This window comes from Papio anubis, chromosome 7 (genome assembly GCF_008728515.1).
Source record: "Papio anubis isolate 15944 chromosome 7, Panubis1.0, whole genome shotgun sequence".
Classification (NCBI taxonomy): domain Eukaryota; kingdom Metazoa; phylum Chordata; class Mammalia; order Primates; family Cercopithecidae; genus Papio; species Papio anubis.
In genome coordinates, this window is record NC_044982.1 from 125,974,071 (window position 1) to 125,998,847 (window position 24,777).

Sequence of the window (24,777 nt, forward strand, 5' to 3'; positions counted from 1 at the left end):
GCAGCTTGTTGCATCTCTATTCAAAAACACTTGATTGGCTATTTACAGTAACTGTGAGGTACTCATACCCGCAAACCCAGCCTGTTTCACAATTTTCTCCTGATATCTTCCGCGCTTTGTTAAGGCCATATTACTAAGGCCATGTTAATCATGCGCTGATTTTCAGGGCTACCTGGATCAAAAGGAGGGTACATACGGTAAGCCTCACGCAGTCTTTCATAGAATTGCGCTGGACTCTCCTCTTTCCCTTGGATGACCTCAGAGACCTTATTTACATTTGTCGCCTTTTGAGCCCCTTTGTTTAGACCTTCTATTAATGCTTCACGGTACCATCTTAGCCTCTTCATGTCTGCTCCCTTGTTCGGGTCCCACTGGGGGTCTGTTCCTGGCAGTTGAATTCTTATATATTCTTGGGGGTTTTGGTAATCGGCTGGGACGTGCTCCTCTAGCCACTTAGTTGCCGCCTGGAGTACCCTTTGCCTTTCATCTGTATTAAAGAGGTACTTGAGCAGCTGGTGGCAATCAACCCAAGTAGGATTATGAGTCTGTATGATAGTTTGGAGCAAGTCAATTAAAGCTTGAGGCTTTTCAGTGTAAGATGGAGTATTGTTTTTCCAATTGAGGAGGTGAAAGGTGAAAGATCAGCAGAGGTGAAAGGTTGATATACAAAGGCATGCCTTTCCACCATGTGTCCATCCTCATCTACCCCAGTATATGGCTGCTCTCTCAGGGGCATTTGGATTCTAGTCTTGGGTGGTAAGCAAGCTGCCAAGGGAGGAGTTTCTCCCACAGCTTCACTTCCTTGCTTGTCTACTCTGGGTGGTCTAGGGGTGTGGTCATCTGGTGGAGGTGTAGGTGCTGTGGGCTCAGGGGTGGGGAGCCCTTCCTCCTGATAAGGAGGTGGTATTGCTGGTACCAATTCCTGCCGTGATTCTTCTGGTGTTGGGTCGGACAGGACTTTTGGTGCTGACCTCCCTCGGCAGGTGGAGCAAGGACCTTCCTTAACTAACTGTCCCTTTGCTACTAGTACTGCTGCTGCCTGTCCTCTTAACCACTGTAGGGGGTTCAAAACTAGCTGTAATCAGGAATCTATATACAGGAACTGATCTAGATGCCCTGGCTTACAGGTTACCCTGTGCCATACCTTCAAGACAAGGGACCTGTCCAGGCTTCCTTCTGATGGCCAACCCATCTCTAATGCTGGCCAGTCTATCTCACACAAAGTTCTAAGTTTTCCTGGTGTCATGGTGACTCCATAGTCTCCCTTAAATCCCTTTTTGAAATTTTTCAACATAGTTCCTAGTGGGGTGGGCTTACTTTGTGCCTGACCCATGTTTCCTTGAGACAAAACACCATGCTCACACCACATGCACACCACAAAACAAAGTATGGGTAAAAAGGGCACACATACACTTTTACAGTTTATGCCAAACCAGAATCAAAACCAAAATTAGAGTATCCAGAAATCTAAGCCAGGTCAAAACCAAAGCCAAAACCAAAATATCAAGCAATCCAAGTCAAGTCAAAAACAAAAATCAAAGTTCCGGTACAGGCACACCATGGGTGATCAGGCCACGCTTCCACTCAAATGGAGTGGGCAAGTTCCCAAGACCAGTCCTGTCAGGCAGTTTAAATCAAGTCAAAACAAAAACCAAAGTGCCGATAAAGGCACGCCGTGGGTGATCAGGTCATGCTTCCACTCAAATGGAGTAGGCAAGTTCTCAAGACTAGTCTTACCAAGTTTCAGATGTCCGGACTCCAAGTACCAGTTCCTTCCCGGTGTTCAGCCATTGCGTTGATCCTCCATGGGGGCCTGCCACACACTGCTCTGGCGAGGCGTCCCACCGGGACACATGCCTGCCCAGGAGCACTCTCAGGCTGTCAGGATCTACGTCGCAAGCCCCCGAAGTGACCAATTCCTGTCCCTTTTAAGGGCTCACAACTCTAAGAGGGTGCGTGTGAGGGGGTCGCAAGCAGAGGGTACATGACTGGGGGCTGCATGCACCGGTAATTAGATAGGAACAAAACAGGGTAGGGATTTTCACAGTACATTTCTATACAATGTCTGTAATCTATAGATAACATAACCGATTAGGACAGGGGTTGATCTTTAACTACCAGGCCCAGGGTGTGGTGCCGGGCTGTCTGCCTGTGGCTTCCATTTCTGCCTTTTAGTTTTTACCTTTTCTTTCTTTGGAGGCAGAAATTGGGCATAAGACGATATGAGGGGTGGTCTCCTCCCTTATTAGTTCTGGTAAGAGGGAGCTGGGACATTTGCTAGGGAAGTGGATAAGTAAATGCGGTAGGTAGGTTTAAAAACCAAACCACACAAAATAACATATTTCTTGTTAAACATAGTGAACTGCAAGTTTCTCTTCAAAGAATCAGCATGTCAGTAGGTTCAGCTCTCTTATTCTTTGATTCTCCATTTTCAAGTTTAACTTCCTGGTTCTCTTCGCCCACTTGTTTCTAGTTTAAGTAAACAACTTTCCCTCCAGTCTTAATCAGTAGTTCACATCTGTTCCCTGGGTCACTTGCTCCATCCTGCCTCATTCTGGTCACCTGCTTTGACCTGAGTCACCCTTGGTCACCTGCTCTGACCTAAGTCACCTTTAGTTACCTGTTCCTAACCGTCCTTCCTGCCAAACTACTCACCGTGCCACTCTGGCTCATACCCCTGCCCTCTTTAAAATAGCCAATCGAAATTAGCTTAGACTGTGCGGTCCAACCCTAGCCAATAGGTGAACGACACAGCAGCAGGGGCTACCTGCATCAGGAATAAGAACTCCTGCCCCTCCCCTGTCCAGGTGTGCTCTCGCCATTGTTCCATCTGCGATGAGCACCCTTTCTGCAGAAAGTAAAAATTGCCTTGCTGAGAGAATTACATTTATGTTTGAGTGCTATTTCTTTGTGGCACCAGGGAACAAACATTTCTAATATTTTGTAAGTTCATGTACATACCCAAGAATGTATTATCACAATATCAGAGTGACAGCCTGTGGGGGGAAGGGGAATGAGTATCAGAAATGAAGGGGGGGATATCAAATAAATACAACAAGACAAACTCCTTACACAGATGGTTAATGAGTGAGCCACACACTTCACTCACTACAGTTGCAGTCAGAAACAGAGAGAGGGAGAGAAGAAAGGGGAGAGGATGAGAAGGTGGGGAAAACAGAAAGTGTGTCACTCTGGCAGGATGGACAATGACTGAGAGGCTAGGGTGGGAGAGACCAGGGAAGAGGGAATGGGGCAGTGGAGGTGGGAGATGACAGTGGTTGGAAGTAGAGCAGAGGCAGCGGAAATATGAATAATCAAAGCTGATTAAGGACCTATCATGTGCTAGGTACTGTTAGATTCTTGCATTCTGTTTGGGGATGGATCCCAGAAGCTACCTTAAGATGGAAACACTGATATGATGAATGTGGGGTGGAGCTCAGGTTGATCCCAAAAGTCCTAATCTGGGCAACTAGGAGGATGATGGTGCCTTTAACTGAACTGAGAAATAAATAAGAAGGGAAATACACAAACTCACATTCATGGCTTGGGATCTCCCAATCCATCACTTTGAAAATCAAGATTCTGAGAAGGCATTCCTACTTAGGAGGAAGAGGAGTGACATTCATCGTACGGCTAGAATAATTGTTATTTTCATAACAATACAAGTCCGAGTGCTTATTACAGGTTAGATAGTGTGCTTAAGATGTTTACACTCAGTAGCTCATTCACAACCCTATAAAATAGGTACTGCTATAACCTCTCTTTTTATTGATTAGAAAACTGAAGCTTAGTGAAGTTAAGTACTTGCCCTAGGTCACAGAGCTTCTGATTCCTTAGCCCTAATATATATGGATTCCACTCTACAGGCGTAATTTTTATATAATTGTCAAAGTAGTCCATGAATAGACTTATTATCTTCATTGTCTTCATGTATCTCTAGTAAGTGGTAGAGGTTGGATCCAAACCAAAGTTTGTGCTTTTTTTGTTTGTTTTTTTGAGATGGAGTCTTGCTCTGTTGCCCAGGCTGGAGTGCAGTGGCACGATCTTGGCTCACTGCAACCTCCGCCTCCTGGGTTCAAGCCTCTGAGTATTCTCCTGTCTCAGCCCCCTGAGTAGCTGGAATTACAGGCGCCCACCACGATGCCTGGCTATTTTATGTATTTTTTAGTAGAGATGGGGTTTCCCCATGTTGGCCGGGCTGATCTCGAACTCCTGGCCTCAGGTGATCTGCTTGCCTCAGCCTCCCAAAGTGCTGGGATTACAGGTGAGAGCCACCATGTCTGGCCTATACTGTTTTCATGACACACATCTGCACATCTCTCTCAACTATTGCTCAGACTGTCTCTCATGCTGCCCATTCAAACTCTACCCATAGAGGAAAAGAGTCTAAAGAGACATATTAACCAATTGCAATCCATAGACCTTGTTTGGATCCCAGTTCAAACAATTGGTTAACAAAAACACTTAGAGGATAATTGGGAAAACATGATATTAAGGAATTATTATTGATTTTTATGTGTGCTGATAACATCATGATTATGTCTAAATAGGGCAGTCCTTTTTAAAGAGAAATATCTGTAGGTGAAATTCTAACTACAATGGTTCTCAGAGCGTGGCCCTCAGATCAGCAGCATCAGTATTACACAGGAGCTTGTTAGAATGCAGATTCTCAGGCCAGACCTACTGAATCAGAAACTCTGTGGGTGGAGCCCAACAATCCATGTTTTAACAAGCCCTTCAGGGGATTCAAACGCATGATAAAATTTGAGAGCCACCACAATAATGTGATGTCTTGAATTTGTTTCAAAATAATCTGGGGAAGGGGTGATGCATATATAGGGATTCATTATAACCATACTGTCTCCTTTTTTTTTTTTTTTAAGAGATGGGGTCCCCCTCTGCTATCCAGGCTGGATTCAAACTCCTGGGCTCAAGCAATCCTCTTGCTCCACCTCCTGGGTATGTATTCTCTACTTTTATATGGGTTGGGAAGTTTTCCACAATAAAAAATTTTCAGAACTCCAAACGGTTTTCTCTGCAGTGCCATCTAATGGCTGTCTCCTCACTGCTCTTGTCTCTCTTTTTTGCCTGCTCCCCTCCATCTGAAACATTTCCTCCTGGCTTCAGAAATGGCTGCTCTCCTTATTCTGTTTATTATTATTATTATTATTATTATTATTATTTTGAGGTGGAGTCTTGCTCTGTCACCCAGGCTGGAGTGCAGTGGTGTGATCTCGGCTCACTGCAACCTCTGCCTCCCGGGTTCAAGTGATTCGCCTGCCTCAGCCTCCCAAGTAGCTGGGACTACAGGTGTACACCACCACACCTGGCTGATTTTTGTATTTTTAGTAGAGATGGGGTTTCGCCATGTTGGCTAGGCTGGTCTTGAACTCCTGACCTTAAGTGATTTGCCCACCTCGGCCTCCCAAAGTGGGGGGATTACAGGTATGAGCCACTGCGCTTAGCCCTTATTCCATTTATTTGCCTCGAGTTCCCTAAATCTTAGGAGCTCCTTCTGTTCTTGCTCTCTGTCTTTGTCCTCTCTGTGAAAGTCTTTAAATGGCCCTTCTCATATCATTCAGTCACTGTTTCTCACATCTCGGTGTTCTTCCTGGCTTCTAGTTTCTGTGCACTCTGTGGTTTGCAGAACTCATTGTCCAAGACCTTGTCTTTGCACATGCGCTGAGTGACCTTTCTGCTGCTTTTATTGGCACTATCGACAGCTTCTTTTCTTTCTCTTAGAAAACAAAACATTCGCCTCCTTCAATTAAAAAAAATATATTTCATGTAATTGTTTTAGTTTGCAACACATCTGCCATTTAAAAAATCTCCAAACAATACAGAAGTGGAACAAGTAAAAATGTCACCGTGTTCCCCAGAACACTATCTTTATTGCTAACTTCCTAATGCTCTCACCAATCTCTCCGTGATATCTGAGTTCATTCCTGCTCTGACCTCTGCCTTAGATCACCCAGGACAGCATGTAGAGTATGGAACCAAAGACCACAGCCCATTGATTCTTCAGGCTGAGGGATGGAGTCAGTTAAAGGGACAGAAATAAATAAAATTGAGAAGGCTGGGCACAGTGGCTCATACCTGTAATCCCAGCACTTCGGGATGCTGAGGTAGGAGATCTCTTGAGCTCAGGAGATCGAGGCTGCGGTGAGCTATGATCATGCCACTGCACTTAAGCCTGGGTGACAGAGTGAGACCTTGTCTTAAAAAAAAAAAAAAAAAATAGAGAAGAGAGCAAAAGAGAGCCAGGAGTGAGTGGGAGGAGGATGATTGGCAGCTGCTGGAAGTGGGACAAGGAGTTAAATGTCCTTTGTGTCCAGCTCCCACAACTCCCCCACCTTTCCCTCGGTCTTGGTCATGGCTTTTGATCTCTTTTGGGAGCTCTGAGGTGCAGAAGCTTCTTCAGAGAGTCTGCTGATGAAGCACTGTTCAGCATGTGGACTTAGAATGAAGCCTCCTTGACCGCCACTATGGCGGTTTCTGGTCTTGGCTATGGGCTTGGACCCATTCTAGCGGGCTCCCTTCCCCAGCATGGCCAGCCCTATGGGTATACTCGCCTCCTGTTGTTGTCTCCATTAAGCCATCAAGCCACTGACTTACCAACAGTCTACCTATTGTCGTCTGTATCTGGATCCTTCAAGTTGTAGCTTTGCTGCTCTTCTAGGAATTCCCTGATCTTCTAGAGGAAGTCACTCAAGAAATTTGACTCCCTGTTTCAAATCACTAATCTTTCCAGGCTTCATGACTTCTTGGAAATTGTCTTAAGATTTTATCAATGTTAAAATAATTAAGACTATGTAGAAATGTGGGAAACTGTTTATAATCCAATGTTAGTTTTTTAAAAAGTAGTATATCCAGTAGGGTATCTTTTCTCCATAGTAACCAGGTATAATTTCTTTGTTGGCATGGACAAGAAGAAGGGAACATGTAAGAATGAAGAGTCATTATCTGGTAGGATGGATTATCAGGCTTTTTTTTCTCTTAAAAGTTCTCTGTTAATAACTTTTTATAAAAATCACTTGGCTGAGATGTTGCCCTGTTTCAGTGCAACATTTAAAGTTCTGTTTCCAGGCCGAGTGCGGTGGCTCATGCCTGTAATCCCAACACTTTGGAAGGCTGAGGCAGGTGGATCGCTGGGGGCCAGGAGTTCGAGGCCAGAATTTGAGGCCAGCCAGGCCAGCATGGCAGAACCCCTGTTTCTACTAAAAATACAAAAATTAGTTGGGCGTGGTGGCAAGCACCTGTAATCCTAGCTACTTGAGAGGCTGAGGCACGAGAATCACTTGAACCTGGAAGGAAGAGGTTGGAGTGAGCTGAGATCGTGCCACTACACTCCAGCCTGGGTGACAGAGCCAGACTCAGACTCAAAAAAAAAAAAAAAAAAAATTCTGTTTCCAGTTTCCAGTCTTGGCCAGTCATGCTTTACCCAGCATCAGACGCTCTGGGTGGAATCTTCACAAAAGCACCATGTTGCTCATCGCCCTGGAGGAGGCCACGGAGTTATCTTTCATTTCCCTGCACCTTCCTTCTTGTTGGGACAATGGCTGCAAGTTAGCACCGCTCCTTCCATACCTTTTCTGTGCCCTTTCCCCCAGTTTTTAGCAGTTTCCTTCTGCTGACGGCTAGTTATGTAAGACCTATTATAATGGGATTTCTCTCCTTCACTGCCTCTGAATTGACTTCTTTCCTATGAACTGGGATATCTCAGGGGTGATATGAACCCAGAAAGCCTTCTTATCAGACAGGTCTGATGCCCCCACTAAAAGCAAACGTCTCTACAGTTACAAGCACCAATACACTTTGTAATTATGGACTCTGATGTCGTTCCTAAATGTCTCTAAATAATTTTACAAATGTTCATGGGATTAAGTGGCATAGTCCCTGTCATAAAAATGGAGTTAAGGAGGTATTTCCCCTTCACCACTGTCCTCAGGGGAAACAGAGTTTGCAAAGAGAGGCCAAGTTTCTGGGGTTTGAACTTTCTGATTCTTCGAACATTCTTTAAGAACTCGAACTATATCTTGCTATCATTTCTACTGTCCACAAAATCCTGGATAGTAAAGAAAACAGAGACATGTAAGATCAAAAAGTTTTGCATAGCTGTGTCAAAAAATGGAGACGCCAGCATAAATCATCCAGTTTTAATCACAGTAAAAGGAGACCCAAACTCTCATTTCAAGTGGCGCAGGCATAAAGAAGGAACTCTGTAGCTAAGATTTCTTTACTCATTTCAGTGGGCTTGCCACACTGTGTCTCCTTGGGGAAGTGTCTCTAGTTCGCTAGCTGAATTGCTGTGGGTGAGAACTATGAAGCCTTGGCTGCCCACCTGCTCTGCCAGCCACCAGATACACCTGAGCCCTTGCTCAGCGCTTGAGAGGAAGTTGGATCCCTGCCAGGGCTGGCTTCTGGCCAGAGAGGCAATGCAGCTCAATTGGTCTACTGGGAAGCTTACTGGCTTTCACCTGTCCACGCTACAAAGCCAGCAGTGTTAACTGCACTAGGCTTCCAGCCCACTGAGCTCTTGTCAGTCACTAGAGCCTACACAAGGTGGCCTGGCTCAGTCTGCAAACTCCAGCTGGAAGAGAAGCAGAATTGTGCTACATGCTCCTATCACCCTACACCCAGTGGAGATGAATGCAAACTAAAATGCAGGCAACTGGGGGTGGCTTGTCAGTTTTCTTTGGAAGCACCTGAAATGAAGCAGTCAGCTCATGAATTCCTGCAATGGTAGAGAGCTTGAGTACCCAAGCAAGAGGAAATTACTAATAATTTCAATAGTATGTGGCATCTCTGGGCTCAGGAATACCTTCTAGCTACAAAATTCCACTGATCAGGCATTTCCTGTGGTAAAGAGGTTCTAAGCCTACTTGTTTAGAAGGCTTCAACTTATTTCAGTAGTAAGACTCGGTTTGTTATGACCAAAGTTACATTCTATAAGAGGCCAATGTGTGGGGGAAAGGGATATCTGGAAGTCTCTACTCATTTTTCCCTGAGGGTTCATGGAAGTTGATGGAGTTGCCCAAACCAGGGTTGGAACTTTCGGAGAAACAGCATGAAGGATCATCCAGTCAGGATGTTTCTACAGAGGACAAAGACCGCTGCATAGTACTCATTACGTGCCGCCATGCTAAGTTCTTCATATGCCTAGCTGATTAAATGTATTCCTCCCTTTCTCCCTTTGGGGTATACTTATTCTAGGACCCTCTATTTTTTGCTTTCTCTCTTTTTTTTTTTTTGAGATGGAGTTTCACTCTTGTTGCCCAGGCTAGAGTGCAATGGCGTGATCTCAGCTCACTGCAGCCTACACCTCCCGGGTTCAAGCAATTCTCCCACCTCAACCTCCTGAGTAGCGGGGATTACAGGCATGGGCCACCATGCCCTGCTAATTTTTGCATTTTTAGTAGAGTTGGGGTTTTTCACCATGTTGACCAGGCTGATCTCAGGTAATCCACCCACGTCGACCTCCCAAAGTGCTGGGATTATAGGCATGAACCACCATGCCCGGCTGGACTCTCATCTCTTTAGCCAGGAGGAAATCGAGATTCAAAGAGGTTCAGTGGCCCAGAGTCACACAGGGTGGTGAATGGTGGAGCTGAGTTTCAAAACCCGGGTTCATATGATGCCAAAGCTCTGCCCCCTATACCATTCTGCCTGCCTGACTCCAAGCGGAAGTTGTCAGACTTGATATTAGCACTACTTGCTTCAGGTTGGCACTTGTGAGCTCACTGGAATGTGGCCCGTGAATACACTGTGGTTTAGAAGATGGGTGGGAGAGGACAGTGCTTCAGACTGAGAACAAGAAGAACAGGAAGGTTATGGACCACATTCCTGAGGCTAGAGGAGAGTGGGTTCCCCAGTAGGTGTGAAAAAAGAGAAGGCTGTGAGAAACCTTAAGCTATTACAGTCTAATTATATCTCCTAAATGTCTGAGTGTCAGCTAACCATGACATTGTGAATAATGCACCTGGAAAGAGGTGACACTATTGCACCAAGGTTTACTTCACATAAAGTGCTGAGTTTCCCCGTGCATAGAAATTTGAATTATTATGTTTAAATTAATCACGCAGAGTGCATTATAAAAGTCCCAGCGAAGAGCTGTGATTCCCCCCTCAACAGAAGTAGGAGCTGAAGGACCCAGGGAACAAGTAAGCAGACGAGAGTCATCGTGGTAACTGGTGTCAGGTATGGGGTGAGAGTTTACAATCCCTTGTTGGAATCCAGTTTTAATTTTCTTAGATTAGTAAACCAAAGCTGAGCTCAAACACACTTCCTTTCTTGTGCAGTCCACTCTTAGGAGTGACATCTTATGTAGGACAAATGCCGTTATTTATTGTTTTTCCCATAGCGCTCTCATCCCACGTATACGGCCTCCTCCCACTGCCAACCCTGTGTGGAGTTAGACATTCTTATTCCGACTTACGGATTAGAAAACAGAAGCAGAAACATGGTAAAAGACTTGCTGACGTTCCACTGCTGGCTCCTGGCAGAGTCAGAAGCCTGGCATCCTTTCCTCCAGGTCACACTGTCCTCCAACTGATCCTGCTTGAAATCGAGCAGGGCAGCCAGGGTTCACACAGGGGTTATGCCTCCAAGCCGTTACTGTGAAGGGGAAGAAGCAAATGTGAATAAAACTACAAAACTGGCTATATTTTAAAACACAGACTTTGGTACCCAGATCAATAGGTCTATGTGAGTCTTGGCCTAGAGGTTCCCTCAGCCACTGCCCAAAGGATACCATGTGGCCTTTTCCTTCCTTCTTCCCTTCCTTCCTCCCTCTTCTCCCTTCCTCCCCATTCCCTCTCTGCCTCTGTCTTGTCTGGCCTTCCTAGGTCAAAGCAGAGCTCATTAATATAACAAAAGAGCTATGTGGTATGGCTCACATTCTCCTTCCTTTGCTTGAGACCTGTGTCGATTCAAAGCTCTGAGCTCTCCTTTTGGCAAATGTTCTATCCACTCATCAGAGAGTATGATACAGGGTCCCTTGGTCCCTCAGACACAGCCATATTCCCTGCTGAACATTATTTGATTGCTAGAATTGGTACATGTGCCTCTGATCAACAAATAAACGATCACAGCATCTGGAAAATTGGAGAACTGTAGGCTAGGCATGGTGGCTCATGCTTGTAATCCCAGCACTTTGAGAAGCTGAGGGAGGCAGATCACTTGAGGCCAGGAGTTCAAGACCAGCCTGGCCAACGTAGTAAAACCTCGTCTCTACCAAAAATACAAAAATTAGCCAGGCGTGGTGGCTCACGCCTGTAGTCCCAGCTACTCAGGAGGCTGAGGCAAGAGAATCACTTCAATCCGGGAGGCGGAGGTTGCAGTGAGCAGAGATCACACCACTGCACTGTAGCCTGGGTGACAGAGAGACACTCTGTCCAAAAAAATAAGAAAAAAGAAAAGAAAAGAAGGAAAATTAGAGAATCCTCCTCTTAGAGGCACCCAGTAAGAAAACATACCAATCTGAGGCATCTGTAGGACAGCCATGAAAAGGGTTTGCCTGGGCCTTGGAGACAAAATCATCTGGATTCCTCATGAACTAGAAAAGATTCAACTTCTCCAAGCCTCAGATTCCTTATCTATAAAATGGCAAACCTAACACTATCCCTGCAGGTTGTTGTAAGAATAAAGCGCCAAGCACAGTGGCAGGCAAACAGAGGTGCAATAAATGTCCATTTTCCTCTCTGCAGTCCTTTCTTTAGCTCCATATAAAGGTGCATTCCCAACTGAGTGACACCATTTGAAGAGTTCATTCTTATCTTAAGAAATAAAATTATCACCTTAAGAAACAAAATTCTCTATACCCTAACCTTTATGCCTGAAAGGCTAACAACTTGCTATGTCGGGGCAAATGCCACCAAATGGCACTAGGTTTGGGAAAGAAGAGCCTGGTATGTGCTGTGCATTTCAAAGGTTTTATGAAGTCATAGAACATAATCCTTACACTGACGATGTCTTCCTCACCGCCCCAGGACAGAGTGGGTCCCTCTCAGTTATGTCTCAACCTTCTATTGCACTTATTAGAGTTGTAATTATATAGTTATCCATGAGATTATTTGTTTTATGTTTGTGCACTCTCCAAGAGCCTAGCATAGTGCCTGGCACATAGAAGATGAATGAATGAATGAATGAAGAAAATGTTCACTGGCCTTATCACCTTCCAACCATATATCAATTCTATGATGACCCAGGGGTATGGATTAAACCGTCACTTTACAGAGGATGAAAGCTTGCATCACTGTCAAGGTCAGCCATTGAGGAAGTGGTGGGGCAGGCACTTCAGCCAGCCCAGACTTCCTAACACCAAATCCTTGTTCATTCCTGCTTCTCTGCCCCTTGACTCACCAGCCTCACCTTCATGTCTATTCTGATGGTAACATCCTAGGGGGTACCATTCCCTGTCTAGGCATGTCATTTGGTGGCCAACTGCCACATTTTGAGTGCAGAAGGTCTACTTTCTACCCTAACTCATTGAGCAATGGGTTATTTATTGGCTGACAACAGCCCCAGCTGATGGTGGCACAGCAAGCCCTTGCATGTTCATCTGCACAAGCCTCAGGAAGCAGACAAAGGATTCCCAGAGTTGGGAACCTAAGCTGGTTGGGTCTGCGCTGTTTGTCAGGGGGGATCCTTGACATTCAACTTGAATACCTGTAGTCGTTCCATTCATAATAATAATTCTCTCAAAGCACTAGGGCAACTGGGTCTCAGTTTACATGCTCAATTCCCTTTTAATTGCTATCCATTCTTTACTAATTAACCAAGTTTCTGACACAGACATGCAGTAAACATCTCAGCCCTGTTCATTTTGTCTGTGAAACCTAGTTCACAATCTAGCCTTACTGGTCTATGAAGTCCACCTGTTTCTGCCTTTTTAACCTCTCCATCTCTGGTGATCTCTGGAGAACACTTAGAGGTACATGTTCAAGGAGACATTGAACTTAATGTTTAGACAGACATGATGGGTGAACACCTGGAGTGGGAATGCCAGATGTGTGTGCATGGCCTAGTTTACTTTTAACTGGTTGTGACATGCGCAACAAGTGATTTCCCCTCCGCAGGTTCAGTCTCTGCCTCTTTGAGCCTGCAGCGGTTTCTCCCCAAGCTGTGTTCCTCTAGTCCATTTAATCTTCTAAACAGACAGACTGCCCTCGATGACAAATCAGAACAAGAGAAACACTCCTGCACCACTCCAGAGCTCACTCGAGGCTCTCTATCAGGCAGAAAAGATTATCCCTAAGCCTACTGTGGTCTGGAAGCGCTTGTAACAAGATTGTCTTTGTAACAACTTCCTTAAGGAGACTTCAAAGCCCTTTATTAACCCACACAGTAGCTGAGCTGGTAGGGACAGAGCAGTAACACCCCTTGAAATGTGGGTGGCATCTGATTCCTGGTGGCTCTTGGAGGAGAAGCTACTCCATCCCTTCAAACCCACCACGGACAAGTGGCTTCATTGGTCAGTAAGATTGGCCTGAGAGTATGCACAGGCTGAGGGTCAGCACAGATGTGAGATCAGAGAAGGCCTGTCTGGCTGCTGTGGCCAAGAGAAGAGGGCATGATGGGCCAGGTCACAAACCCAGAGGTCCTGTACCAGGACTGGGGTGGACACCCTTCCACAGCCCGTGTGGCCTGAGCAGTATGCATAGGCAGCAGCGGGTAGAATCATAGAGAGGGGAGGAAACTGAGCCTGGCACCTGCAGCAGTGCAGAGACACGTGGAGGGCCTGGGGAAGCCAGAAGCACAAATGACCACAGTGGTGGCAACAGCAGTGGGAAGATTTAGCGGGTATTAGGGGCAGCAGGTTAAGAAGACTTTTGACTTAACAACTGGACATGGGCTGAATATAAAAGGCATCAGAAGCACATGTATATGACTGGATAGTGGCGTGCACACATTTCAAAGCATTCAGACCTGTGAGAAAAGTAGGCAGAAGTGAGCAACAGGTGATGATAATGTGCACTGGAAACAGAGCTTGGACACTGAGCCAGACCAAGATACACAAGATCTAGCACAGCCTGTAGGGATGGAAAGGTGTAATCCCTTTCCTCCCCCATCATAAAGGTCACAGCTGACACTCAAATAACAAGACAGGCCAACAAGAGAAAAGCACAATGACTGTATTTATCTCAGTTTTATGTGACACAAGAGACTTCAGAAACGAAGACCCAAAGACTCAGGGAGAACTGTGTTTCTGCTTAGGTTTGAGGAAGAATGTAGATGGCTGTGTAGAAATGTGATTGGACAGAAGGGTGTGATCTCATAGTGATAGACTGAGGGGAACCCAGCAAGGCCTGTCTGTTCCGATTCTTCTTGACCTCTCTGTGTAGCATTGCTTTCTCCTGGGTGTGGGGCAGGACCCCTCCCGAATGAGGGTCTTTAAGGGAAAAGGGAGAGGGGAGAGAGTGACCGTTCTGGGTTTTATGGCTTGCTGTGGAGGAGAGGGGCTCTAGTTTCTATGAGCTGCCTGGGGAAGAGGGATTCTGCTTTCTACCATTCACTTAGCGGGAGAAGGAGGAAAAGGAGACAGGAGGATGGGAGAAGGACAGAGAGACCTTGTTTCTGGGGCCTTTTCATTTCCTTCAGTTCAAAGTACTCAGCATGCCAAGTACTGGGGTATTGTGTTCTGAGCTCCCAAAAAAGTACCTGACACAGTAGGTCCTCAGTAAATAATGTAAGTCCCTTTTTTCTGCTGCCACCCCAGAAGAGGAACCCTCTCCCCCAGCTTCCTAGTGAGGACGGAATGATGTATTGAACTAGCATGAGCCCCATCTACTTACCTGTTACTAGGGGGAATTGTAATAAGCTCTTCATGTGTACCCCACTGTGCTGTTCTCCTATTCTCAGTTCATCTCTTTGCATCTAAACTTGGAAGGTAAGAACCTAATCAGGATGCACTGAACTCATCTGAGCACAGCTGTCTTGTCCAGTTCCTTAACCTGTGCCAAGTCCAGACGGGCACGTGAAGAAAAAAAAAGCGTGAAGGAGGCTTTTGCCCAAATAGCACTGTGCTTGGGGGATTCTGAGTAGGGCTGAAACAGCCTTTACAAAAATTATAACTGAGGAAATTATGGCAGTGACAAAGATCAGACCTAAATGACTCAGTCTTTCTTCTAACCCTTATGCTGTCTTCATTCATTCCCGGGCACAGGCCAAACTAACCTTAGAAAGGAATTCAGTTTATGGTTTGACTCAGAAACAAAATCATTAATAGCCCTTTCCTGAAAAGACCCCCTTCTTGCCTGGGGACCAGTCTGCCTTTGTAAGACTAGTCAATTAGTTACCACATTAGAAATTATGGTTTAGGGGCCCTGCTGCAAGAGTCTGAACCTTCCCAAATTGCTGCTGGAGATAACATCACTATTGTAAAACCTATTTTGCAGACCCTGCACTGGATGGATCAGCTGACACCACTCAGACCCTGTGTGATCTGGCTCAACCAGTTCTGGGATCCCACCCAGGAACAGAAGACTGCAAGAAAACCTTACTTCAAACCCTCTGTGATTCTATCTCCAACCTGACCAATGAGCACTCCCAAAGTCCCAAGCCCCTACCCCCCAAATACTCCTTAAAAACTCCCAGAGGTGGGGCGCAGCCTGTAACCCCAGCACTTTGGGCTGATCACGAGACCAAGCGATCAAGACCAGCCTGGCCAACGTGGTGAAACCAGTCTCTACTAAAAATACAAAAAAATTAGCTGGGCATGGTGGCACGTGCCTGTAATCCCAGCTTCTCAGGAGGCTGAGGCAGGAGAATCGCTTGAGCCCAGGAGGCGGAGGTTGCAGTGAGCCGAGATCGCGCCACCGCACTCCAGCCTGGTTGCAGAGGGAGACTCCATCTCGACAAACAAACGAACAAACAACTCCCGGAATGCTTGAGGAGACTGATTTGAGTACTGGAATCCCAGCACTTTAGGAGGCCGAGGCAGACGGATCACTTGAGGTCAGGAGTTCCAGACCAGCTTGGCCAACATGGTGAAACCCCGTCTCTACTAAAAATACAAAAATTAGCCGGGCGTGGTGGTGGGCGCCTGTAATCCCAGCACTTTGGGAAGCCAAGGCAGGTGAATCACATGAGGTCGGGAGTTTAAGGCCAGCTTGGCCAACATGGCGAAACCCCACCTCTACTAAAAACACAAAAATTAGCTGGGTGTGGTGGCATGCGCCTGTAATCCCAGCTACTCGGGAGACTGAGGCAGGAGAATCGCTTGAACCCGGGAGGCGGAGGTTGCAGTGAACCGAGATCGCTCCGTTGCACTCCAGCCTGGGCAACAACAGAGACTCCATCTCGAACAAACAAACGAAGGAAAACCTCCCGTCTCTGGCACAGCAAGCTCTGCGTGAATTACTTTCTCCATTGCAACTCCCCTGTCTTGATAAATGGGCTCTGTCTAAGCAGCGGGCAAGGTGAACAGTGGGCTGTTACAGGACCAGTGACAGACCAAGGGCATGCCACTGACGGGATCCCTAGACGCACCCTTCTGGATGTGAGGCAGGCGGATCTCACCCACGCCTGCCAGCAGCTCCTCGGAGAACTGGGTTCCCAGGTCAGCCCTGGCCCGGAGGAGCGCCCGGGACCCGCAGAGCGCGGCTGAAGTCAAGGCTACAACTCACCTAGAATCTGGGGCGCCAGCCCTCCGGTGGGCAGGGCGTTCTCCTCCCCTACCCCCTCCCCGCACGATGACATCAGTGTTTGGGGTTGAGTTGCTCCATAAAAGCAGCCCGGGGAAGCCAGGAGAGCGAAGGGCGGACCTGCTCGCCACGGCACCCGGGCTGCGCGCACGCGGTCCCTGTGTGCGGCTGGAGCGTGAGCGGCCACCGGGAGCCCCCGGGACAGCCCGCGCCCGCCCTGCAGGAGCCCGCGAACATGCCCCGGAGCAGCCTGCACGCGGCGGCCGTGCTCCTGCTGGTGATCTTAAAGGAACAGCCTTCCAGCCCGGCCCCAGCGAACGGTAAAGTTTCCGCCTGCTTCTTTCCTAACACTCCTGAGCGCTCAGCCGCCCCTGGACTGAAGGCTCTTCAATGATAAAGTAAAATCTTTGCTGAGGGGAGCAGGGAAGGTGTAGTACCAAATAGTACAGTCTCAAGAAAGGATGCTCCGTTTTCCTTTGCTAAGGTTGGGGCTGGAAGCACTTTGCTTTCTAGTGGCGGTTGGCGCAGATTTAGTGCTAAAATGTTTGCGTGTACTCCCGAGCACCGCCAGCTCTGAAGATGTGGCTTGCGAACTTGCTAACCAGGGAGGAGATGCAAAGACAAGATTTAAAACAGTGTTCCCCCGATCCACGTTTGAAAGTAGAGAGGTGACTGTGGCATTCTGAGTGGGGTAAGCACAGAGAAAGGTTTGCTGTGCCCCTGTGCAGAATCCGCACACAGTGGTAGGCGCTTTTCTTTGGAGAACAGGATCTTTACCGTTAAGTCTTACCTACAAGTCAAAGGGATGATGCATCCCATTCTTAATCATTGTTTTTCTCCAGGAGGGCTCTACTATGCTGAACGTACATGTGTGTGCACGTACACATGCACGCGCGCGCGCGCACACACACACACACACACCCCTTATTTCTGATTGTAATTAGAACACTAAATCCCAAAGGACTGGAGGCTGAGGGACTGGGTGGAGGCTGAGTGAGTGGGGTGGCAGGAGGAGGTGGCAGGGGGGACCCGAACTGTAGGCTCACGCGGGGCCAGTGAGCTAAGGTGTACAGCCAAGACTGGTTCGTTAATCTTTTGGAACAAGAAAGTGATTTTGGACCGAAAGTGATTTTAATGGCCGAAAATGGATTCTTCCTGGCTAGGCAGCAGTGGTGGGAAATACGTCCTGCTCAGCAGCATAAAAGCTCTGAGCCTCCTCTCTTGGAGGTCACGATGCCCATGGGGAAGGGCAGGGGAGCCAGGCTTTGGATAACTCTTAATTAAATTCCAATCAACTAGCTGGCATGATATGTTTGATATTATCTCCCTCATCTGGTCAGGGAGAAACAGAAGGTAGGTGGGAGAAAGGAGTGATGTAAAAGTGAATATCAGGTTTTAAAACCACAAACTTTACATGTATCCTCCTTTTACGCAAGGTTCACTGAGACCAAAGTTTCCCTGGAAATCTAAACTGCTCCAAGACAAAAGGGAGAAACAGCCATTAGTTGGCCCTCTTTCCTATAGCTGGTTGCTCCTCTCACTCTGGGGCAACTCCCCCTCCCTTCTCTCTCTTTTCCTGCCTTTCCCTGTTCTCCTGCCTCCCTCCCTCCCCTTCCTTTCTTCCCTACTTTCCCTGCTCTCCTTCTTCCTCCCCTCTCCCTTTCCCTCCTTCCTATCTCCTCTCCCAGTTCTCCAAGTTGGGACTGGGGAAGCTTGCAGTCAAAACTCCACTTTCACCTCACTCTGAGGAAGGAGCCTGCCTACCCCTGGGTTCTAAGAACACAGCTTTTATTCTGTAAATTCTCATGCAGCTTCCTCGGGTTTTTAACTGCCTTAGAGGACAGGTCAAAGCAAAAATCACTGAGGTGTAGAATGTCAGTATGAACCCAAAGTTGGGGTTGGAGAGGAGTTAAGCAGAGTAATGGGGTCAAAGTGCGGTCTGCCCTCTGCCTGGTGCATTTAAACTTCCAGCATTGGAGAATGTTCAAGAACAATGTCAGGGGCCCAGGAGGGAGCATAATAAGGTGAAGCCAAGTGTCTTCTGGAGAAACCCTTGGAATTCTTAGTTGCCGTGGCTTTGGGGGGACATTTCAGTGAATTCTGCAGAGCTTGCTCTGCGCAAACCTGGTGTGGAGAGCCAGGCAGTCTTGGGCTACCCAGGTGATGTTTACTCAGGGAAAGTTCTAGCACCCAGCACAGGAAGCAGGCAGGGCCCAGGACCTCTGATATGGATCTTGGTAAATATCATTTTCTCAGGCATTCCCTCCAGGGGAACCTCCCTGCTCAGTACCAGCTGGGTCTGCAGGTTCTAACAGGCTTCAGGTTGAGCCTCCCAGGTTTCCCAGATGGAACAGATAACCTTCCTTTGGAAGAAAACTATTCCCTTCCAGGAAGGGCCTGCTCCCTCAGGATGCCACCGAGGCCTTGGTCTGGCCTTGCCTGTGGAATCAGTTTAATCCTGTTAAGCCTTCTGTTCTTACAGCTAGAGGTGGGGAACCGGGGGGTGCAATTCCTGAATAAAGCACACTTTCATGCACATGCACACACACACACGCACACATACACACACTTTTAGAAAGTCTTCCTGAGGTCAGATCTGAGCTGGGGCCCTGATCCTCACCCGATGAACCCCCTTGACTCGCCATCCTCACCTTCATTTTACAATGCCGCTTCTCCCCTTCTCCAGCTCCTGAGCCCCTCCAGACACTGCCATTTATACCCAACGTGCCAAGTCTGGAGTCCTAAGCCGGCTCACTCACAGAGAGGAGGGCAGGGAATGTTGCTCTGAAGGCTACTGCCTTTCAACAAGTCCCCAGTTCTATGTCATCACTGAGACCTCACAGTCCCAGGTGTCAACTCTATGACTTTTACCCCTGAACTTTCCGGAGTGTGATGCGGAGGCCTCATCTGAGGATGGGAGCTCCAACAACAGGAAAAACCTCGATTAGCAAGCTCCGGGGAGGATAGAAGAAGATGTAGGGTATGAGGCTGTGATTTGAATGAGAGCAGGTGCAATGCAAACTGCTGGCAAAGTAGCAGTGCTCAGGCAGCAGATGTGCTTCTAGTGGCCTCCAGGATCACTGGAGTGGCCTGTGCCTCCTCAGGGGAAAAGTAAGGGTGAACTCCTCTGTTACTTGTGGAATTTTACATCCTGGGCCTACAGCTGTTCTGCTTGCTAAGAAGTAATGAGCTGGCTTATTACATCTCTAAAGTCCGGGATGACATCTTACTAGTGAACCCCTCACACACAAGACTGAAGAAAAACGTCCAGAAGAGGTTTTATGTCTTCTATAGCTTGGTTTTAAAGAAATGCTTTCTTTATTGCTTTTCATTGTTGTTTCAGCAAAGGGGTGAGCAGTAAACTTGGGGGTCACATACAAGTTTGGTTTCCCTATGGTTCTGAATGTCTTCATCCAATTACTAATTCAAGAGAGGTTGATCTTGGACCCTCAACTCTCAATGTGCCCATAGCTGGTTTCAGGGGGGTCTGTGGACCTTCTGAAATGAATTGTATATAAAAATGTGTGTGTCTAAGCTTAGGGCATTTTTTTTTTTTTTTTTTTTTTTGAGACAGTCTTGCTCTGTGGCCCAGGCTGTAGTGCAATGGCATGATCTCAACTCACTGCAACCTCTGCCTCCTAGGTTCAAGCAATTCTCCTGCCTCAGCCTCTCGAGTAGCTGGGATTACAGGTACCTGCCTCCACCCCTGTCTAATTTTTGTATTTTTAGTAGAGACAGGGGTTCACCATGTTGGCCAGGCTGGTCTCAAACTCTTGATGTAAGGTAATCCGCCTGCCTCAGCCTCCCATAGTGCTGGATTACAGGCCTGAGCCCCTGCACCCGGCCAGCTTAGGGACATTTTTATTGGGAGAGGTCCATAATACTCATCAGATCCTCCAGGGGCTCTGGCCTCCTCCACTTAACTACTCCAAAGATTGAGGAGATTTGAAGATTCCCTAAGTTCACGGCACTAATGGTAAATTAATGGTAAATGTGGTGGGACTCCTCTTAATGGGAATGTGATATTGGGCAGGACACTTCACCTTGGTGGACTTTCATTTCCTCACCTATATATAGGAGATGGGCTATGAGTGAAAGAAAGAGATCTAAACTCTTCCTCTTCCAGAGTGGGATGTCAATAAATAATTCCCAAACCTAAAACAATCAAGGTAAAACAGTATTAGCATGTTATATGGAGATACGGAGACAATAGCAAAAGATTCATTTTAAAAAGATCCAAAGTGGTTGCTCTAGGGAGCCGTACACGGTTAGGGAATGTCAGGGAACTGAGGTTTTTGTTAAACAGCCTTGGAGAACCATCTGACTTTTTAAACCATGTGCAAGTGTAATTTGATAAAAATTACCAATTACATTTGAAAATTAAAAATGAAATTAATTACAAACACGGAGGCAAAGAAATGGAACCGAATAACAAAAAATATGAGATTGAACCAGCTTAAAAAAAAGAAGGCAAGTTCACTTTTTAACTTTTAAAAAACACAATTTGCTTGAGTAGGAAATGCCAGGAGTGATAAGTGACCAGATTGCTTGTCAGTTAAGTTTTACTGCAAACTAATTCCCACGAGAGAAACGCTTTTCCATCAGTACCCTTGCGGGCCGATAACCACGGAGACCCTGGGAAAAGTTGGGAGGGAGGGATTTAGGAGTTGCACAGTCCCCTCATTGGATGAGTCCCCTGAGACACACAGTGGGATGCGTCTCTACTCAGGGTCCCCTCCTCGGAGATGAAGAGGAAGGCCGGCAAGCAGGGTCACAAGAGCACCGTTCTGCACTTGTGAAAAAGACCTTTTTGACATAGGAACGAAGAACCTTTATGCATGAAGGGTGTGGAGTGGGAAGTAGTAGGTGACTTTTGTTCTATTTCTGGCAGGATTTTGCCTACACATTCCTACTACCCCTGGAATTCTAACTCAGATGTGGATAGCAGCTTCCTCAAATAGAACCTTTTTCCCAGCTGGGTGCTGTGGCTCATGCCTGTAATCCCAGCCCTTTGGGAGGCTGGGGTGGGCAGGTCACTTGAGCCCAGGAGTTTGAGATCAGCCTGGGCAACATAGCGAAACTCCATCTCTATGAAAAATACAAAAATTAGCCAGGTGTGGTGGTGCGCACCTGTAGTCCCAGCTACTAGGGAGGCTGAAGTGGGATGATTGCCTGAGTCCAGGAGGTTGAGGCTGCAGTGAGCTGCGATCACACCACTGCACTCCAGTCTGTGTGACAGACTGAGATCCTGTCTCACAAAAAGAAAGAAAGAGAAAGAGAGAGAGAGAGAAAGAAAGAAAAAGAAAGGAAAGAAAGAAAGAAAAAAGAAGAGAAAGAAAGAAAAAAGAGAAAGAAAGAAAGAGTGGGGGGGGAGAGAGAGAGAGAAAATGTAAAGTGTGAAAAAGCAAGATGCAGAACCCTATTTCCAGTGTGCCAATGTTTGTGTGAGGAGAAAGCGGGCGATCAGTGCATATGTGTGTGCAGCCAGGCTGTGAAAGGGCTCCCGATCATCTGCTAGCCTCCTTAATGGAAGGCTTCTAATGGAAGCAGGGAAGATAGGGTGGGAGGAAGAGCTTTCACTGTATATACCCTTTGATGGCTTTTGGGTTTTGAGCCACATGAAATTATTATTCAGATAATAAAGTTTAGCTTCTCTAAGATGTCTGGAAGGCACCTACTCAAGCCCTCTCCTGCTTCTATGAGCCCCTGCATGAACCAACTGCCTGTGCTGCTGTTTGGCGCACAGTTGCCCTGAGAAGCTGATGTTCTGATGCAGACTCAGAAAAAGTTTTAATTTGTCCGGGAGTGGTGGCTCACGCCTGTAATCCCAGCACTTTGGGAGGCCAAGGTGGGTGGATCACCTGAGGTCAGGAGTTCCAGACCAGCCTGACCAACATGGAGAAACCCCATTTCTACTAAAAATACAAAATTAACCGGGCGTGGTGGCACATGCCTGTCATCCCAGCTACTCAGGAGGCTGAGGCAAGAGAATTGCTTGAACCCAGGAGGCAGAGTTTGCGGTGAGCTGAGATTGTGCCATTGCACTCCAGCCTGGGCAACAAGAGCAAAACTCCAACCCCCCCCCCTCCCCGCAAAAAAAAAAGTTTCAATTTCTGGGCATCGACCTCCTTTCCAATTTCACTCATATCAAAATAAAATCTGTAGTATTTTCCGTTACTCATCTGGTTCCACTGTACTTACTTACTGTGTTTTATTCTTTGTAGGTTCCAAGTGGACTTATCTTGGTAAGTAGAGATTTTAAATACTTTTTTGTTGAAAAGAAAACAGAAATGGGTGTATTTAATGAGAAATACAGAAACTTCATGCTCTGTGGAGGTGATTTTGAGGGGTCAGAAGAACAGTTCTGGTATTCTAGAAAGAGAGTACAAAGGCATCTCCTAGGAACGCTTCAACTTGGGTTGCGTACCACACTTTCTCCAGGCAGGAGAGCCTGCTCCGGACACTGGACTGTCAGTCATAGCGTCAAGCCTTCAGATTCCGGCAAGGATTTCTACCAGATCTCCAAGATTCGGAGGTAACTTGCCCCACCTCCAGACTGCAAGGGTCCTGGGCAGGAGAGAGCCTTTCTCCCTTGCAGGACACATATCCTATAATAAACAAAGAAGAAAGGGCTCCTTTCTGAAAGTTTGGCTCAGGTCCCAGAACTTAAGCTGTCAGTATGTCTAGAATTAACTTCTTGTTGCCATGATTGTAAGCTAGCGATGGATGAGGAGGTGCTGGTCAGTCCTTAGTGAAAGTGGGATGCTTGTCTTAAATGGAGCGAGAGGAACACGAAGTGTGCTTGTTGCCCGGGCTTTCTGTGGGACTGTCTCAAGAGCACGTTAGCCCTGTCTGGCAGACCTGCCAGAGAAGCAGCTGGAAATCAGCTTAGCTGGAGAGTTGCAGTGAATTAGACATTGGTCACCGGCTGGAATGGATGTGGCAGGCCAGGCACCCGAGTCCCCTGGCAAGTGCGGGAGTGTTGATAATGTCTTGCTGGGGCACAGCCACAGAAGATGCACAAGACCGATTGTTTTGGTAGCAGAAGGGTGGAACTGACTCACTGGCACAGGAGACATTTTAAGCAAGTAGGGATGTGATCAAAGTTAAAGCCACGGGATGCAATGGCTGTGGGTGGGGACAGGCGGGAAGTTGATGACTACAGTGCAAGCACCGTCCGGAGAAAGATCTGATACCAATTTGCACAGGTCAGCCTTTGGAGGTTCACCAGCCCAAGATGCATAGAAAAGTCACTGAACTGACCAACCAGCTACCTACAGGCCAAGGTCCTCTCAGCCCTAGCACTGCATGGCTCCGTTATTTCTAACATCCCTTATGTACGTATTATGTGCACAGCCCATTGCCAAGTGGGTGGGTAATAGAAGGGTAGGCTGTGGTCCGTAGCTGGGAATTACTTAAAGCTCACAATTCAAAGCAGAACATAATAGGTAATAATAACATCATAAACAAATGCTGCAGAGCTCTGAGTGCTCAAAGGAGGATGAGTGTGCTAGGGCTAGATGGTCAGGGAAGGCTTCCTGGAGGAGGAGGGCTTTCACCTGGGCCTTGGAAGATAAGGAGGATTCGGTGAGCAGGGAGGAGGTGCGGTTGGCTAAGGCGATAATGGTATCACATGAGCAGAAGCAAGAAAGAGTAAGGTGGTGTTCGAGGAAAGCATGTGGAAAAGGGTTTATAGGGGAGTCACTGGCTCTAAGGTCAGAGAGATAGGCTGGGTCAAACAGGGGAGGTGTGGAGGGGCAGGGCAGGCCTTTCCCACTTTGTCGTGCTCCTGGAGGGGGCAGGGCAAGGAGTAAGTCTGTATTTTAGGAAGAGTTACTTGGTGGTAGGAGGTGGAGGGGGAAGGATGGGAGGGAGGTAGGAAGGTGTTCGGCCTTTGGAGAAACCCAGTTACGTGTCTTCACATCCAGTTTATAGTGGTGGCAGTGAGGGGGAAGGCAAGGCCAGGACAAGAGATCTGACAAAGTGAGAATGGCAGGTTCTGTGTGTGGGAGGTGACAGGCATGGAAAGAAGTGGCACTTGGGTTCTGGGCTTTATTCCGTAAGATCCCCAGTGAGCCATTTCAGCCCCGGGACCTTACTTTCCCCATCTGGAACCTGGGTGAGGGGTTGTCTA

General features: G+C 47.2%; 2 protein-coding genes across 2 annotated transcripts in view; one reads left to right on the top strand and one right to left on the bottom strand.

Moving 5' to 3' along the window:
• LOC110743693 overlaps positions 1–19,380 on the bottom strand; it is a 31,003-nt gene extending 11,623 nt beyond the window's left edge. Inside the window, exons 1-2 of the transcript XR_004185133.1 lie at positions 19,295–19,380; positions 10,436–10,614 (exon numbers count right to left, since the gene is read on the bottom strand). The gene's annotated coding sequence lies outside the window, so the exon portion shown is untranslated. The remainder of the gene's footprint in view (positions 1–10,435; positions 10,615–19,294) is intronic.
• Positions 16,153–24,777, top strand: part of CA12 (carbonic anhydrase 12) — a 60,146-nt gene continuing 51,521 nt past the window's right edge. Inside the window, exons 1-2 of the mRNA XM_003901034.4 lie at positions 16,153–16,963; positions 22,868–22,888. Coding sequence (XP_003901083.1) covers positions 16,879–16,963; positions 22,868–22,888 — 106 coding nt within the window. The 5' untranslated portion in view covers positions 16,153–16,878. The remainder of the gene's footprint in view (positions 16,964–22,867; positions 22,889–24,777) is intronic.